This window comes from Ips typographus, linkage group LG16 (assembly GCF_016097725.1).
Source record: "Ips typographus isolate SLU linkage group LG16, UJ_Ityp_2.0, whole genome shotgun sequence".
In the NCBI taxonomy this organism is placed as follows: Eukaryota; Metazoa; Arthropoda; class Insecta; order Coleoptera; family Curculionidae; genus Ips; species Ips typographus.
The window spans coordinates 3,350,284-3,367,825 of NC_138437.1; the positions used below are offsets into that span (position 1 = coordinate 3,350,284).

Genomic DNA, 17,542 nt, shown 5'->3' on the forward strand with positions numbered 1-17,542 from the left:
TCTTCGCAACGACGTTTGCAATTCAAAACTATAATTAAAACCAAGTAAAACTCAATTTAGAATGAAACAACGATTAACACCAATGTTAGGTGATCTAGAACTGCAAATTAATATTTAATAACCGTATCACTTTTTTGCAATAACATCAATCTTACTTATTATCGTCGTTAAACCGTGTGTTATTCTGCAAATAAACCAAATTCTGCAAATTGATAGGGTTCTAATTCTTGTTAAAATAACAAATTTTGACTACTAAGTGTTTACCTCGAATCAGTTGTAGTAAATATTGACATGACTGATTATTTTATCAGAATAAGTGAAAATGAGATAGACTGTAAATACCCTAGTAAACACTACCGCCAAAATACAGGTCTAAACAATATTTTATTCAGGAACAATAATTAAAGTAAATATTTTTTTAAAGTCAAATTTTAAGTTTTAAGCTCGTTTTTGAAGCGCATCATGACTGCTTTAAGTTCTGTTTGAATTGAAGTTCAAAAAGGACGCCATCTTGAAAGCGGCCATAAGAATTTACAAAGATATCCTCCATATCTCGGAAACCAATGACGATAGATTTTTTCTAATTACGTCATCGTGTTCTACGTAAAAAAGTGCCTTAATAATGTCTTAGTTTCAAAACTCTCTTTGGCTTTGTTAAAGAGTGTTTAAAATGCAGCCTCTGACGTTTTCCCAATTTTCCGGAAAACGGAGAAAGATAATTTAATTTGGAAACCGGAAATAGGTGTCACATAAAATTCTCTAAAACTTTCCCCATTTAACCGACTCCGTAGCTCTTACCGTTTTCGAGATCCCAATACATGTAGAAGCAATTTGGGACACACTGTATAGGATGGCAAAAAGTGGTTCAAGGGCTTTAAATTGATAATTGCCACCTCTTGTAAGATAACTCGTTAATCTGCAACACTTTGTATAGACTTTTATATGTCAATGGATAGCCAATAAAATGAGCTTTTCAAAAGTATGACCGCTTGTGTTGATAGGGTTTTCCGTTTGGCCACCATGCTGCTCCAAAGTTGAGTAAATGTTTTCCTTGACTATCACCACTATAATTTTTTGAGATTTAGAAACAAAAATCTGGCAGGTACGGCCCTGATATTTTTTGGAAGGCCGTAGCAAAATTGTACAAAAAGAAATCATTGCCCAAGTTAAGGCAAAACCCATTAAGATATGGGCAATGTTTCAGGCAAATTTGACCCTTAGAAAAATTACCATTTACAAAAACATTTTTCCAAGAAATTTAACGTTTATTTGCAACACTTTCCATTGACGTATAAAAATTGATTGGTTAGTAGTAAGGATTACAAAATACTAATTTAATGCCCAGTAATGTCTACTAATTCCTACACTATAATGCGCCAACATCTTAGCCCTCAAATAAAACACTATATTCAACTAAAAAATTATTTATTATAAAATTTACAGATTGACAAAAAAGATATAAGACAGTCTGAATATATAGGTTTAATTATTACTGCATGATTATCTCGTTTTTAAAAATTGATTTGATATCAAGTTTGTAAGACTTATAATTAAGTGAATTTTAAAGAAGTTCATAAATCCGCCAGCATTATGCTTTAATATCATATAACAAATGCTAAGCCATAATCACAGTAGTTCAAAAATAGTTTTAACAAACTCTTAAAATAACTACTTATCAATTTATAGTTGAGTCCTATACATATTGAGGGTCAAAACGATATTATTGTACTTTGACTCTCTGTCCTAAATGTCTTCAATTGCAGCAAATATTTAAAGAGGTTGAAAATCGGTCTTAGCAAAGTCAACAATTGTTATCAATAATTACTCAAATAAAGGTGGCCCGTTCTTATCTCTATACCATAAATATTTTGTATTCAATAATTCTTTACTGTTGATGAAGTTTTGCTGCATGTGAAAAAATTTGAAAGGTTAAATTAAATTATTATTGCAGAGATTCTGATAATATTACTTTCTTGATGATGTGTCGAGAACGTGAATTACTCTAGAAAAATAATATCCTGCTACTAAAATAAATAAGTAAACTAAATTAAATTAAACTAGTTAGTGAATTTTTCATAAACTAACATGACTAGACATATATTAGGTGTCACATGCAGCAAATACGGCGCCAATCCTTTGTAAAAACCGCGAGGACCCTCATACTTCCACGTTTTCGTCACGCAGTCCCAAGTCCCTTTGTAATGGTGATGTTGATCTTGCAAACGCGTTCTTAAAACTTGATACGGATAAGTTGAGGCTGCTGCTATCAGTTTGCTAATCGCCGCAAATCCCAAATATTCTCCAGTAGCCTAAATGAGAAAAAAATAACAACACTGAAACAGATTGTCCTAAGTTTTGATCAGAAAAGTTTACCAGTTATGTAAGTTATAAAGATTATACGAAAAGTTTATAGGGGCATGCCATTTGTAACTGTAAATTCAGTAATTTCACAAATGTTTTTTTTACTAAAAAATGTTTAGGATTTTAGCGAAGTATTGTAAAATAGATTCTTCTGAGACAGAGAGAAAACTTCTGAGATTGTGTATATATTTTTTTAGAATTTATCAAAAAAATGTAGAACCTCAAAAATATGTCTTGACTGCATAACTAAACGTTTTACATACAAATATACAAGACAAGCAATATACTGCTTGCAATCAACTAATAAACAAGATAGTTAAAGGATTATTTCATTTAATTCTTGGCAAGTAGGCAAGGGCAGCAGTTTAGTCTGGTATCTGCTGGCTTTTGCAAATAATATGTGATTTTTTTTATCTTCCTTTTGCAGTTACTTAAATCAGTTATTTACGACAGATTAACGGGTAATTTATTGCTTCGTTTCGCATAAATGATAACCACAACAGCAAATTTCAGATAATTGTTTCACGACGTATTCGACCGTGATAATAATTAAATTAGGAAAGCTAATACAACATTGATTTTTATAACAAAATCAAGGAATTTATGACATTTTCACACCAAAACTTTATATGAACATTTTGTGAGAAAAAGTAATTAAAATTTGATAACACAAATTACCTTTAACACTAAGAAAGTTTAAACAATTTGAGAGGGCAAGTTTGATCGCATTTGAGCTGCTTTTCTTTCCCAATTAGAATAATGTGTGTGCCACTTTAACAATCAATTTGATGATAATGATTCTTCCATAAACATTCACCTTGACTTATAGGCCTACCACATAAAATTGATTGATTTCCAGTATTTTTGAAGATGAATAATTATTTATCTTTTAAGTCACAGTTAAGGGCAGGCAGGCAGTTTTTGGTAAAATGATAAATGTGGAGGATAAGAACTTTTTAGAGATATCAATCCCAAAACCCCCTTCTTTCTTAAATGTTACACTCTATTACCACTTGTAACAGGACTTCTAATAGACCAGTGTACATTGTACCTATTTCCTATACTTAGTTTTATTTAATTGTAAAGAAAGTCTTGAACTGATAAAATGACAAGTAAGCTAACACATATAGGCAAAGACTTGTTAATTTAAAAAACACCTAGAAAACCTAGAAATCACCTTACTCACTTCTAAAACAAAAATTGTATACCTATTGAGCTTTCAAACTGAATTAGTCATTAGGCATATCCAATAAAAAACTTAAAAGAGAACTTAATTCCAAAACAACCATAGTTATTATACAGTTAATACCCAATAATTGTAAAATAAACCATTAAACCTGGGATTGGGACACTCTGTATAAACATAAACCAATGAAATTTGAAAAAAGTATATAGTACAACATGGAAGACCTATAAAACTTACCAACTTATTATCATGAGGCAATTTTCTTGATCTGTTATAAGAAGACTTCATCTCTTCATATGTCATGAATTGTATAGCTCCATGGACTACTCCAAACATTCCAGGAACAAAACCCTACAAAGAGTAGATATGGAAACTGGAAATCCCCCACCCTGTTGGTTGACTGACCCTGTAGAGACCCCTCATGCCTTCAGCTTGATAAATTTTAACTAAGGCATCTGCCATCCCATTGTACCAGGTGGCAGTATTTGTTGATCCTGTGATGCCATATTGTAAGCATAAACGAGTTTTGACAACCCATATTGGGTTTGTAACCAAGAGTGTCAGAACTCCTGCTTCAGCAGCTGCCAGCATATGCCATGTGGGGCCTAATGGATATTGGCTATCTCCCTTTTGAATCCAGTTTTTGATGGAATTGTAACTACAGACAATAAGTGAATTGCATACCACACTAGTGGCTCAAATTTGGTTATTTAAAACCCTCATGACAATGGAAACAGGTGTATAAAAATAATGCACTTACAACAAAAAATAAAATCCCCAAGCACTACCAGATCCCCATACATTAGGTGCTACTCCTCTATATAAACCTTTAAATCCTTCTTGTCTTACAACTGTATAAAAGGCACTTGAAAGGCTGGTATATTGTGGAACAGTAGTTCTTCCATCATTTACTGTAACACAAAATACTCATACAAACCAAAACAAAACAATAAATATAAATGTATGTTTTACCTGCAAATCGAATTTTCATTAAATCTAAGGGATGTAGAATCAAAGTAGATATTGCCCCTCCTGAAATTCCAGCCAGAAGATGTTGATATTTAAGATGGCTAAGAATTGAGTTTCCATTTGAGTGGTTCTTCATGATGGTTGATGTATTTGTCAGCTGTTGACTACCACTGTTATTTGATTCGATATGAAATGGCACATCAACATTATCTTTTACTTTCACTATTGTAGACATACAAGATAATATGATTGTATGATTCCACCAAAACTAAAGGTTATGTAATTCTGATAAATATTGCAGCATTTCCACGAAAGGCATACTATGTATCGGATTCGCGTGTGATCGGTTGATTGAGATGGTTTTATAGACACAACAGCCTTTGTGTTATAAATGTTTTCAAAATACTAATTCTTAGAATATTTATTGAATACCATGACTCCATTGTCTAGAAAAACTAACCAAACTAATGCCAAGATGCCAAGTGCCAAACTGAGCTGACACAGCGTTGCCAACTCAAAAAGTTGAAAATTGATAGAATGCGTGAAAAACTATTTTAATACTAGAAAATTCAAACATTTTCTGGTATATCATATAATTTAAAAATATGTTCAGCTATGTCAGCAGTTCTACTTTTTGTAACAAAGCGGAAATAAAAAAGGAAACAAAGTCTGGCACTGAAAAAATCATGGCGTTTCTGTTTGTCACGTGGCAAGAACGCAACTTTGGAGATGTAATTTGTTAAAAACCAAGTTAAACACAAATAGATACTAAAAATACAATTTTTAATACTCAGGTTGCTGTAAAGATAGCGCTTACCTAAAACTTTTTTACCCTCAAATTCTGAAATAATTTTAGGATAACAATTGAATATTAGAATTAAACTTGCTTGCGTTTTCTTTAAAAAGTAGCAAGCCTAGGGCAAAACTACTATACAATAGGAAATACATTAAATTGCGCTATTAGGATTAGGCGTTTTAAGTTTTAATGAAAATTAATATATCAGTAGAAAGTATTTTAATCAACATATCTACCATCGAATTAATAGAATTGGCAACGCTTAACTGTTTCTTTCTACCTACCCATGATTTAGGATCCTAACGCCTTATGATCTAAAAATCACATGACACACTGAATACAAAATCACACGGAGATCACGTGATTTTTGGATCATAACGAGTTTTGATCTGAAATAATAAATCGAAAGAAATAGATCATTGGGTACGACGCAGAATATTTGCTATCTCTTTCTACCATAGGCCTTTAGGATATTTTCTTTTTCACTCTGTTACGACAACACAAGCTGCCAAGCTCCATATCGGGTAGTCATAATTAAGTGCCCATATCAAAAATGCAATCAATTTTGGTAGTTTCAATTAAAAGAATTCGCGTTAATCAGTGCCTTCTGTGAATAACTTCAGAAAACATAGCCGATCTGTGTATTACAGTGTTCTATGTGCATTAATTGCGGCGCCATCTTACCACAATAACCTTAACTTCCACCTTGCTCACCAAATTATTGTGTATATTTTGTTTTTTGATTGCCACATTATATAAAGTAAATTTAAAATGACAAATCACTCATATTTTCAAAATTCAAAGTTTGCTTGCAAAATAAGCTAAATTTTTGATACATATTTACAATTCTAATAATACCATATTTTCCCTCCAATTTGTAGCGCCCTCTAGGTAGACAGTTGCAGGTTACGGCATGTTGTTTTGGTTTGTGTTGTGTGAAGTTAAATTATTAGTTTAAATATCCCCTAAAGAAAAATTAAACCCGTAATGTTATCAACACCAAAAAGAAATAGACCCTCTCCGGAAGATGGGATTGAAGAAATACACGGGACTCCGAAGGTTTTGGCGTGTTTCAATGATAAAGACAGAGTGCTGGAGAATGGAAGCAGCCCAAGCCTTCAAGACAAATCTGTAATATCACCAGGAGAAGCTAGAAGAGGAAGGCCTAGAGCTGATTTATTGACTACTTTAATCCTTGAGGGGTCTACCTCTCCTAGTTCTATCAAATGCATGTACTGCAATCGTGTTTTTCCACGGGAAAAGTCTCTTCAAGCTCATTTGAGGACACACACAGGTGAGTAGCTTGTGGGCTTTAATTATTAATTTCCATTAAATGTCTAGGTCATTCAATCGTGTTTTTCATATATTAAGCAACTGAATAATGTACAGTGTCTGAATTGTTTGTTTTGATTGATTGCTGTGTAAGGATGTGTTGTATGTTTCTTGACTTTCTTGTTTTATTTAAATTCCTATTATTTGATAGGGTTATAATAAATGTCATTGAAATACTCAGGGTAAATGAACCATTCTGCTGTCCTTGTCAGGTTTTATTCAAAATTTCTCTGTTATGTATTTACCACTGTACTTAACACTTATTATGTACCAGGTCATAAATCATTAAAATGGGGTGGGTTTCCAAGGAGGTTTTAACCTAGGCTAAAGTAAAGTTTATGACTTGTAAAGGCTTTAGTCCAATAGACAAGGCAGGCATAAATTATTTAACAGCAAACAGCAAGTTATTATAGTCCTAATGTAATTACCTTATTTATTAAGCTCTTCTACCCTTTTCTTAATCAGACAGTTTGGTTTCTTTGTTGGTTGTTCATGTAATAACCAAAACCAAAGAGAATTGTTTGATAGGTAGGAAACCTCAAGAAAAACCACATAGCAAAGCATATAATTATAAAAAGTGAATATCATGCCATTCAAATTTTTTGGTTTTAAATAACCCCTAACAGTAAAAACTTTTCTTGTTGTGTAATTTGTATCTAGTTTAAAGACATAATTGTGTTTAATATTGGTGATATTTAAATAGTGCTTACTTTACTTAGTGGTTATTAAAACTAGATTGAGAACTATAAAACTGAAGTGATCAGATCTCTTTAAAAAATCTTAATTTTTGGTGTAAAAAGCTTGAAAACAGACAGACATTTTGAATAGATGGATGTTTATTTATTACAAATGTGTCTACATAACACATAAAGCCCTTTTAGGCATGTAACTTTGTCAAAAGACTAGCAATAACATACAGCAGGTAAAAGGCTTATTGTGTAATGTATTATTAGAACACTTTTAAAAAAAAAAATGAAATGGTGTTTGTTAGATTAGTATTAATATTACAATTAAACAATCAAACAAGTACTTTAATTCTGAGATCCATTTATTGTTGCCTGGAAAAAATTCCTGCAAGGTGTAAAAAGCCTTGTCAAGTAAAAATTCCTTTAGTGCAATTTGAATTGTATACCTGGAAGTTTTCGAACCTATTCTGTACCTTAATAACAGTACATTTGAAAACCAGTATTATATTTTTGGAAAAGGTATGTTACCTTGTCCAGACTGCATCTGTTGGACAGACTGTATGATTTAAAACTCCTATTTTTTCAGTTCAGGATTCTTTCATAAAAGTATTTTTCTTAAATTAGGGGAAAAACCATATTCATGTGACTTTCCAAAATGCGGAAGAAAGTTTGCTCAATCTGGTCAATTAAAAACGCATCAAAGACTTCACACTGGAGAAAAACCGTTTATTTGTGCAGCACCAAAATGCTCCAGACGCTTCACGCACGCCAATAGGCATTGCCCGGATCATCCAGATTTTACGTTAAAACGATTAGGCTCGAAACTAAACGCTAATCTTGATAAGTCTTATGATGAGAATCATACCGCAGAAATACGGCAGTGGCTACAAAACTACGATAAGTGAGTGATTTTCATATTCAAATGTCTTCCAAATCACTTATCGTTTCAACATTTTAGACGCGCCAAAAGTAGCGCAAAATCCAATGAAAACATGAATACCACGCCCAGGAAATCAATACAGTTTTGTAAATCGGAAGAGTCCTTGCACAGCAGTGGGAGTTCGGCCTATTACTCTTATTGTAATAGTAATGACGACATTGAAAACTCACCAAAGTCGGAATTCGACGAATTTGAAACGTCGATTTGTAGTATGTCTGGCGGATCGGAGATTGATGCTATTCCAGGTAGTAAATTTACCTTCCAAACAGCCCGGACCTAACCTAAATACAAATATGTTTAGATTCCCCCTTACCCAAACCATCAGAAGGACCTAAAAAAAGGTGGCTGCGAGAAGCCACTCAAAAGCCAATTTGGGACACTGCCGACTTGGCGTCCCCTATTAATTGGGGTGAAGAGACTTGCAATGAAACGGAAGAATCCGGAAATGCTGGAAACCAAAACCAGAAACGACCTTCCGTTTTAGTTTGTATGCAAGGGGGTGAGTAATTGTTTTTTTTTATACTTGGTTGATAAAATCGATTCTTTTCTTGTGTTAATGTACATATTAATACTTAATTTTCTTATTTATATTTTAAACTTTAGCCAGTTAGGCTTGCCACACTGGTTTATAAAACACGGATTAATTAATTTGTGGATGCAAATTTAGACTTCCTGTTTTCTTCACATCACAACGGCGCTTTGGCGCCTAGATAAAATTATAAACTTATTTATGATAATTTGACTCAAACTGGTTTGAAATCGCCATTTTCACATTGAGTAATCAAAATGTAATGTGTATTTATCTCTTCCGTAGCCGTTTTATAGACTAAATTAATGATTTGACGCATGATAACACTTAATTATGGTGGTGTAAAGTTGAAGAAGCAAAATACAAACAGTTTCTACCCTATCCATGAAATTTTTGCTATACAGGGTGTCCGTTAAGTGTATGGCATAATTTTGGGAGCGTGTAGGAGATGACAAAATAATCCTAGGTCATGTGAAATAATTTTTTTAAGTACCCCCTAACGGAGATACAGAGCCCCAAAGGGGAGGCGGGTAGTTTTTTTGGCTCTAAAGCTGAATTCATAGTTCTAATTCCGCAAGAAGTAAGCGGCATGCAGCAAGCAGTAGTAGTAAGAAGTAGCCTTCCTCAAATGTTTCAATTCATAATTCTATGTTAGTAAACTGACAGACTACAAATTATTTGACAGTTTATTTTTTTGTTTACAATATAATAACTATGAATGAAAGTGCTACAAGTATATTGTTTATTTTTAATTTGGCTTACTTCTTACTTTTTGCGGATTTCAAACTATGAATTCAGCTTAACTTTTGAATCGCCCTGTATAAATTAGTGGAATTTTAATATTGTAGTAGACGATAAAGCCTCATAAAACCATATGTACAATTAATGTCTTACGTCGTCAGGGTATAGTCAGAAACGACCTTGTCGTCACACTCATTAGACCAAAGTTTTGTCATTTTACACATTTTTAAAACAGTTTTTTCTTTAAAAAATATACTTTTTATTTGTTTTGATGAGAAGTAAATCGTTTTCGAGAAAATTGGATTTTTCTATCACACGTTTTTGAAATAGTAAATCAGAATACATGAACCACCAATTCTTTCCAGTATTATGTCTAATTTCGTTGTAATGATGCGTTGTTATTCTTTCTATCAGGTCTTCCCTCGTACTCGTTAATAACGTATTTTTAATTGAATAAAACGTCTAGTGTTTCATTGAAGCATGTTCTGATTTACTATTTCAAAAACGTGTTACACAAAAATCTAATTTTCTCGAAAACGGTTCCCTTTATCAAAACAAATAAAGAGTCTTTTTTAAAGAAGAATGAGTGGGGTATTTAAAAATGAAACTTTGGTCCAACGAGTGTGGTGACAAGTCCGTTTCTGACTACCCTGAAAGCGTAAGATGTTTATTGTATAGTCTATTTAAACACTAGGAGGAGGGATTGTGAATTAGGTTGGCAATAGTGGTCAAATGTTATTGACCAGTTAGCGGTACGATTTACACACCAGAAATGATAAATAAACAAAAACACCATTTGAATTTTCAAATCCCTGTCAACCTGTTTCTTTAGCATCCTAAAGTTTCTTGCGTTGCCTCAGTGTCGTTTAAAGTTGTTTTTGAGTCTGTATAAACTCGTTTGGCAGTGTATTGATATCACAAAGAAGTTATTTTCAATAATACACCTGAATATTCATTCTGCATAATATATACACCCAAAGTGATAAGGCAAATGGAATTACACCATTTGTATCCTGCAGAAAAGCATTTTATAGTGAATATGTACAAACAAATATTAAATGAAGACCGGGATGCCAAAACCGTATTTATTGGAAATTCAAGCTTAGCATTCAATTTTTATGTTGATGTTAGTTAAATTTTAGTATTTATCTAACCTATACATCAACCTATGTGCTGGCATCTTCCCTGACGAGCTGAAAATTGCCAACATATAGCCTTTATTCAAAAATAAGGGACAAACAGAAGACCCTAACAACTACAGGCTGATATTTATACTTCCCAGTTTCTCCAAAATATTCGAAAAAGTAATGAGTACTAGGATTCTAAATTTCTTGAATTGCAATAGCTTGTGGGCAAACAATCAGCATGGATATTTGACTGGCAGATCTACAAACACGGCTATCTTTCAATTTATCAAAACTGTTATGGACCACTTAGAGCACGGGGATATTGCTTTGGGTATTTTTCTGGATCTGAGCAAGGCATACGATTGTGTTAATCACAAGAATCTGCTAGTCAAATTATCAAAATATGGGATAAGGGGAAAAGCAAGTGAATGGATCAAATCATATTTGTCAAATAGGCCGCAAAGAGTGGTAATAAATTCGGCAAAATCCGAAATAGGTATAAGCAATGCGGGGGTTGCTCAGGGAAGCATTTTGGGTCCAGTTCTTTTTGTTATTTATATTAATGACATGTTATGGGAGAAGAATTTATGTTAACGAGCTATGCAGATGACACCAACATTCTACTATCTGGCTCAGACCTGCCTGGCCTTGTGGTCAAGGCTCAGGATGCCTTACACCAAACCTCTAATTGGCTCAAACAGAATCAGCTAATACTGAACACCGAAAAACCAAAGTTAGCAATTTTTAAAACAAAAAATAAACGTCTAACAGTTAATGATTCAATACATGTAAATAATGAAACTTACAGACTAAACAGTAACGTGCAGTTTCTAGGAATTACACTTGATGAGTTTTTGTCATACGGAATAAAGACAATCTCGCAGTATGTAAGCTTGGACTGTGCAAAAATTATATATCATGCAAACTTCGAATCTGTATTGCGATACGGAATAATTTTTTGGGGAAGTGATTTTAGAATACAGAAGGTTTTTGTAATACAAAAAAGGGTTATTCGAATAATACGGAAAATGAGTCCAATAACTAGCTGTAGAGGTGTTTTTAAAGAACTAAATGTGTTAACAACAATTGGTGTGTACATTTTTGAATGTTTAATGTTTGTACATAAGCATAAAGATAAGTTCAACATGACCCAAGTACGTCAATATAATACCAGATCTAATAGTGTGCCTCTACCAACTCACCACCTGAAAAAAACTGAAAACGGTCCATATTATTCTTGTATTAAGTTATATAATAGTTTGCCAATGTCTCTTAAGAATCAAACCAACGTAATATTTTTTAAGAAAGAGCTAAAATCATTGTTAATTAAAATGGAGCCATATTGTACACAGGGATATTATAACAAACTACAAGGTAGAAATTTGATCTAAGTAAGTAATGAGTAACCCTTTCTTTTGGTTTATGTTGGCATTGCGGATATTACAGTAAGATAGGTAATAGCAGCATCCACCTATTGATTTATTGACGCTATTTCATTTTATGTACTATAAATATGTAATTTGAAATAAAGAAACATTATTATTATTATTATTATTATTATTATTATTATTATACATCAACCAACTGCCAATGTCACATAAACCGGTAAATAAAATCTGGGGAATTTTTTTGGTAACGTTTGTTTGTGTATGTCAGGCTTTTTTATTCGCTCCTCCTAGTTTTTAAATAGGCTATAGTATGGTTTTATGAGGCTTAATATTAAAATTTCATTAATTTATACAGGGTGGTTCAAAACTTAGAACAAAAAAAAAATTAACCGCTCGGCACCCTTTTGTGGCTCTAGGTTAGGGAGCGCTTTAGAAATGCATTTCATATGACAAACTAGAGTTATTTTGACATCCCCTAGACGCTCTCGAAATTATGCCATACACTTACCAGGCACAGGGTATAATAAAATACCAAAAAAATCTTAAGGCGTTAAGTCAAACATTTTTTGGTTCAATGTTAAAAAAGTCATCCTAAACCTTGTCACATCATCGTCTTCCTGTTGAAACTTTTACTCTGTATATCTTGGCCATAACACATAATAGGCTGTAAAATAGACTATGACAAGCTGATTCGAATGACGTAATAATATACGAAGTGTCCCATTTGAAATAATGCATTATATAACACATTATGCTCGAAAATAGACCATGATAAACTGAGTTGGATGACGTAATAATATATATTATGTCTCATTTGAAATAGTGCCTTTAAACGCACTGAGAACCAGTTTGGTGCAATTTATGATATATCTCTGGAAATGTTTGTTTTTTTCTAATTAACTCCGTTAATTTTGATCTGACAGCATAGTTTAACATATTTTTATTTTTAGGAAAAAGTAAGGAGATATCGAACGACGAAATACAAGGGGCTATGGCGTTAGTAGAGTTGAAAAACGGACTGGTCTCCAACAATTACAGTTACAGAATTTAACCTTATGATTTGCCCGTCAATATATTATAGATGTTCTATGTTTGTGAGAAATTTGACACCTATTTAAATCTTATGGCGTTTTCGATTGGAAAGTTTAGTACAAATGTCATTGAACAAGTTTGGAATACACTTGTTTAACACTAAAAATACCAATCAAAAACGCCATTAGCCAGCTACTTACAGCTGTACAGTTTTAAGTCTGGAAAAGTATGATGCGCAGTTCAGTATTATAAATAGACTGTGAGGCATGTTTTTGCGCATCGTATTTCGCCTCTTAAATAAAAAACTTATTTAATTTCTTCAATGTATATAGTGTTATTTATTAAAAGCTTTTATGAGCGTATATAGCCGTGAGTATTTATATCCGTCTAAGATTTTCTTGGTGTTACGTTTAAAATTTTTTTTGCAAACAAAATTACTTTGTTTATAGTACAATAAAATTTAAAGTATTTTCCTCTTGAAACGAAATACAATTAACATATCCGTAAGTTGGTGTCGTTAGTCAATTTGTGTGACGTGCTTTTGACATTCAAACGGTTTTACAATACCTACTATAATCAGGTTAATATAATTTAATTTATTTCTTTTTTAACTAAACAAATTTAGAGACACTTCTTTGGTGCTTTACACAAGGAAACATACGGAAATGATAGCATTTCTTTTAGTTTAGTGTTATTTTTGTGATAAGCATATTTATTGTTGTATGTTAAAGTTACTAGTTGAAAACTTTCCTTGAATTTTCCAGTTTTCTTTTTTATTTTCATTTATTGGCTAACATATGTAGCGATACTCGGGGTATTGTTCTATTTTAAAAAAAGAAAAACAAAAAAAAAATTAGTTGCTGTTCGTGTTATGTATGTTAGATTTATAATTAATGTTTGGGCGTGTGAGAGTTTGCGGATGAAAGTAACTCTTAAGTTTTACGGATTGTTGTTTTTTTTTTCTTAATAGATGTCACTATGGAACTGTCTTATTAAAACCCAGATCTATTTAAAACCTAAATGCAGTGTTTTATTTTTATTTAGACCTAAAATTGTAATTTTTGGTAGAGAAAATAGAATCATCAGACTCAGGTAAGTTATGCCTTTAATCTATCAAAAGTGTGAGTCTGCCTTAAAAAATATTTCAAAATTCAAAGTTTATTTTTCGAGAAGTTTGTGTTTTGTCACTGTTTTCTTAACAGTTTTTTTTTCTGCAAATTTTTCTTTGATTATTGTTGATTACCATACATTAACCATTTAAATTAATTAAAAGAAAACAGCTTTTGAGATTTACATCAGAATAACGGCAATTCAACTTACCCTTAATAATTATTGAGGGGCAAAGCTCTGCTACCAAATCCCCTCAATGCCGACCAATATGCATACCAAGCGGGCAAATCAACAGAACTAGCCTTGAACAACCTTGTTGAGAAAACAGAAAAGACCCTCGACAGTAAAGAATAGCACTTTGCATCTTTCTATATACAGGGTGGTCCAGTTTTAAATGTCAATAATTCACCATTCGATAGCCCATCAAAAAAATAAGTTTACATGCATTATGTAATTTTTGTAAAAAATGCCTCCCAAATTTTAGTTTAAAAAAGTTTTTTAGTCATAATTGTTAGACCATTGGAGCAATTCTGATCAAATTTGGAACAAGCACTATTCTTATTTTCTACTGTCACTGGACATTTTTCAAAAATTACACTAATTTTTAAATGTATGGTTCAAGTTGGAAAATGAAGTATTTCTTTTAACATTCTAATTTGAATAATGATAATTGAGTTATTACGTTTAAAAACCCAAAAAAGAACTGACATCTGGGCGGGCAAAAATTGTATAGTTTGTTTTATAATCAATAAACTGTCAGTCGTTCGTCCGTCAAAAAATAAGCAGACATGCATTTTGTCCTTTTTTAAAAGAACTCGTTCCCAGGAAGATACAGCATTCCAAAGTTCAGCTTCAAAAATCGTGTTTTTTTGTCGCAGTTTTGAGACCGTAGAAGCAATTTAGATCAACTTTGGTTCAATTATTGCTGAACTAAGCTGATACTCATTACTGAACGAAAGTAACTTTGGTCTAAGCTGTCCGTGTAGATACAAAATAATTGGTGCACTTATTTTGAGCTACATTAATTTTTATACCTCTGGACTTCGTACAAAGGGATGATAATTGATTGTAATGAAGGGTTTTTTTGTAGGTGGCTTTAACACCCGGTAATAAGCATCAATTTCAAGTCCTTGTACCAAATTTGATCGGTTTTCACTTTCAACGGTCTGAGATTATAACAAAAGACAACGATTTTTCAGAAATTTAGAGGGCTGTATTTCTCCTAGGATGAGGTCTTTTATAAAATGACAAAAAACATAACAACTTATTTTTTGAAGGAGAATCCACTTCTTGCAGATTTATTTTTATAAAATGAAATTTTACAATTTTTTGCTGCCCGGATATGACTCTTTGATGAATTTTGAATAAAAATTTTACAGCAGATACATCATCTCTCTTTCTAAAACAGTGTCATTTTTGTGAAATATCCAGTCAGCGTAGAAAATATAGTGGAAAAATTAATCTTTCTGTATCTACGCCACTTAACAAGCTTGACAAAACTTCATTCAGATCACATAATGAGCATTAATTTCATAAGTACTTGTTCAAAATTTTATCAAAATTGCTCCAACGGTCTGACAGTTACAGCAAAAAAACGATTTTTTCAAATAAATTTTGGAGGACTGTATCTTTCTTAGGAGCAAAATGACATAATGTATGTCAACTTATTTTTTGATGGTACTATCGGATAGTGGATTATTGACATTTAAAACGGGACCACCCTGTATAGAAGGCTAGGGAAGCAGAACCCAACGTTTGTGGATGGATCGAGGCTCTGCTAACGCAAAGGACTGTGACGTCCGAGCTGCAGGGAGATATGGTCGTCTTCCGTCCTGTGACGGGTTGTATCTCCCTTGCTGTGCTGTCCCTTGGTGGATGATCTGCTGGCCACCCTTGCTCTTTGGAAAGTCGAGGTCCAGGCTTATGCTGACGATCTAGCCATACTCATTAGAGGACTCCGGGACGACGACTATTCGCCCACCGTACAGGAGGTCCTCAATGTAACACCAAGCCGGTGCGAGAAGGAGTGCCTTAGGGTAAATCCGCTCAAAACAGTAATTATACCCTTTACCAGAAGATGGAATTTCTTAAACCGCCCTCTCTCTCTGGTAAGACAATACCATATGCGGCGCAGGTGAAATATCTGGGAGTCATTCTAGATAAAACACTCACCTGGAACCCGCAGAGCTAAAATCCTGCTTTGGAGATGCAAAAGCATCCAGCCGCTATACTGGCTTTACACCAGCACAATTATACCTGTGCTGACCTACGGGGCCATAGTCTGGTACGGCCAAAGCCGCCAGAGCACCGTAGCGAAGAAACTGTGTTCCAGCCAAAGACAGGCATGTCTTTGGATGGTCACGCCACTTGCGGAAATTCTAAATTGCGAGTCCCTTGCTATGATCTCCGATGTTCTGCCGGGCACGGCTGCCACTGATTTCTGCTACAGGACCCTCGTACCATCGAGTGGACTGGGCAGAACGGGCTAAAAACCTACTCCGAGCAGATATCTGCTGGTTTACGGACGGTTCAAAGTCCTCAAAAGAGACTGGAGCCGTGGCTTTCTGTGCCAAGGCGGGGGTCTGTCTGACTGGGACAAACACCAACGGTCCTGCAGGCTGAACTCTACGCCATCGCGATCTGCTCTAGGGAGATGATGAATATAAACCCCCCTAGACGGAAATCGATAAAAATCTTCACAGACAGTGAGGCCGCTGTTCGAGCCCTCTCTTCAGGTCGCTTTGTGTCAAAGGCGGACCTGAACTGTCATGAAGTCCTTAACACTCTTGGAAAATCCACGGAATGCCAAAGCCGACGAACTGGCTAAGCTCGGTTCGGAGGCGGCCTACATCGGTCCAGAACCGGCACTCGGTATGGCGCACGGTGAAGCAAAGAAAAGCATCACGGAGTGGTGTTATCAGGAACACTCCGACCTATGGCTGAGAACTACAGGGTTGGCTCACTCTAAGGAGTTCATTAGGGGGCCCTCTAAGAACAGGACCAACAATGTCCTGCAACTCAGCAGACCACACTTAAGGGCAGTGACGGCGCTGTACACCGGTCACTGTCAGATAAGGGCTGACATGCACCAGATAGGCCTGGCGGAAGACGCCGAATGCTGCTGGTGTATGGAAGATAACGAGTCGGCCGCGCACCTTAGTCGACTATTCTGGACGAGCTCTAACTTATGTGTGAGCCACAATAGAGGGCAGTATATGCCCACTCACGGTACATAACTAACTAATAATTATTGAGTAATCATTTGTTCAGTCATTGAGTAGTCATTTTACCACCTCTTTCCAGACTATTTCTACTGTTTTTCTAACCAGGAAAAATAAAACACAA

General features: G+C 34.1%; 2 protein-coding genes across 3 annotated transcripts; one reads left to right on the forward strand and one right to left on the reverse strand.

The window, feature by feature from the left end:
- Nucleotides 1-1,408: 1,408 nt before the first annotated feature.
- LOC145738829 (solute carrier family 25 member 32) lies at nucleotides 1,409-4,990 on the reverse strand. The gene is made up of 5 exons (XM_081993911.1): nucleotides 4,520-4,990; nucleotides 4,308-4,458; nucleotides 3,953-4,205; nucleotides 3,785-3,898; nucleotides 1,409-2,309 (listed from the first exon to the last, which is right to left on the reverse strand). The coding sequence occupies exons 1-5, from the start codon at nucleotides 4,749-4,751 to the stop codon at nucleotides 2,058-2,060; spliced, it is 1,002 nt and encodes a 333-aa protein (XP_081850037.1). The 5' UTR covers nucleotides 4,752-4,990; the 3' UTR covers nucleotides 1,409-2,057.
- Nucleotides 4,991-6,069: 1,079 nt separating this feature from the next.
- On the forward strand, nucleotides 6,070-14,108 carry LOC145738782 (uncharacterized). Of its 2 annotated transcripts, none has more exons than XM_081993832.1 (5): nucleotides 6,070-6,606; nucleotides 7,955-8,231; nucleotides 8,289-8,518; nucleotides 8,572-8,769; nucleotides 13,006-14,108. In XM_081993832.1, exons 1-5 carry the CDS (start codon nucleotides 6,300-6,302, stop codon nucleotides 13,104-13,106), a joined length of 1,113 nt encoding a protein of 370 aa, XP_081849958.1. In that variant the 5' UTR covers nucleotides 6,070-6,299; the 3' UTR covers nucleotides 13,107-14,108. The 2 variants fall into 2 exon arrangements, with proteins under 2 accessions (XP_081849958.1, XP_081849959.1); XM_081993833.1 differs by having other exon boundaries at nucleotides 6,096-6,606; nucleotides 8,289-8,515.
- Nucleotides 14,109-17,542: the final 3,434 nt, after the last annotated feature.

What these genes read in the sequence shown, in the direction of transcription:
- LOC145738829 (XM_081993911.1), bottom strand. Translation starts at nt 4,751, where the DNA reads ATGTCTACAATAGTGAAAGTAAAAGATAATGTTGATGTGCCATTTCAT. An exon ending in AATGAAAATTCGATTTGCAG is followed by an intron (nt 4,459 to 4,519) that starts GTAAAACATACA and finishes TTTGTGTTACAG; the next exon opens with TAAATGATGGAAGAACTACT. An exon ending in GCATGAGGGGTCTCTACAGG is followed by an intron (nt 3,899 to 3,952) that starts GTCAGTCAACCA and finishes TACTCTTTGTAG; the next exon opens with GGTTTTGTTCCTGGAATGTT.
- LOC145738782 (XM_081993832.1), top strand. Translation starts at nt 6,300, where the DNA reads ATGTTATCAACACCAAAAAGAAATAGACCCTCTCCGGAAGATGGGATT. An exon ending in TCATTTGAGGACACACACAG is followed by an intron (nt 6,607 to 7,954) that starts GTGAGTAGCTTG and finishes TTCTTAAATTAG; the next exon opens with GGGAAAAACCATATTCATGT. An exon ending in TGGCTACAAAACTACGATAA is followed by an intron (nt 8,232 to 8,288) that starts GTGAGTGATTTT and finishes TCAACATTTTAG; the next exon opens with ACGCGCCAAAAGTAGCGCAA.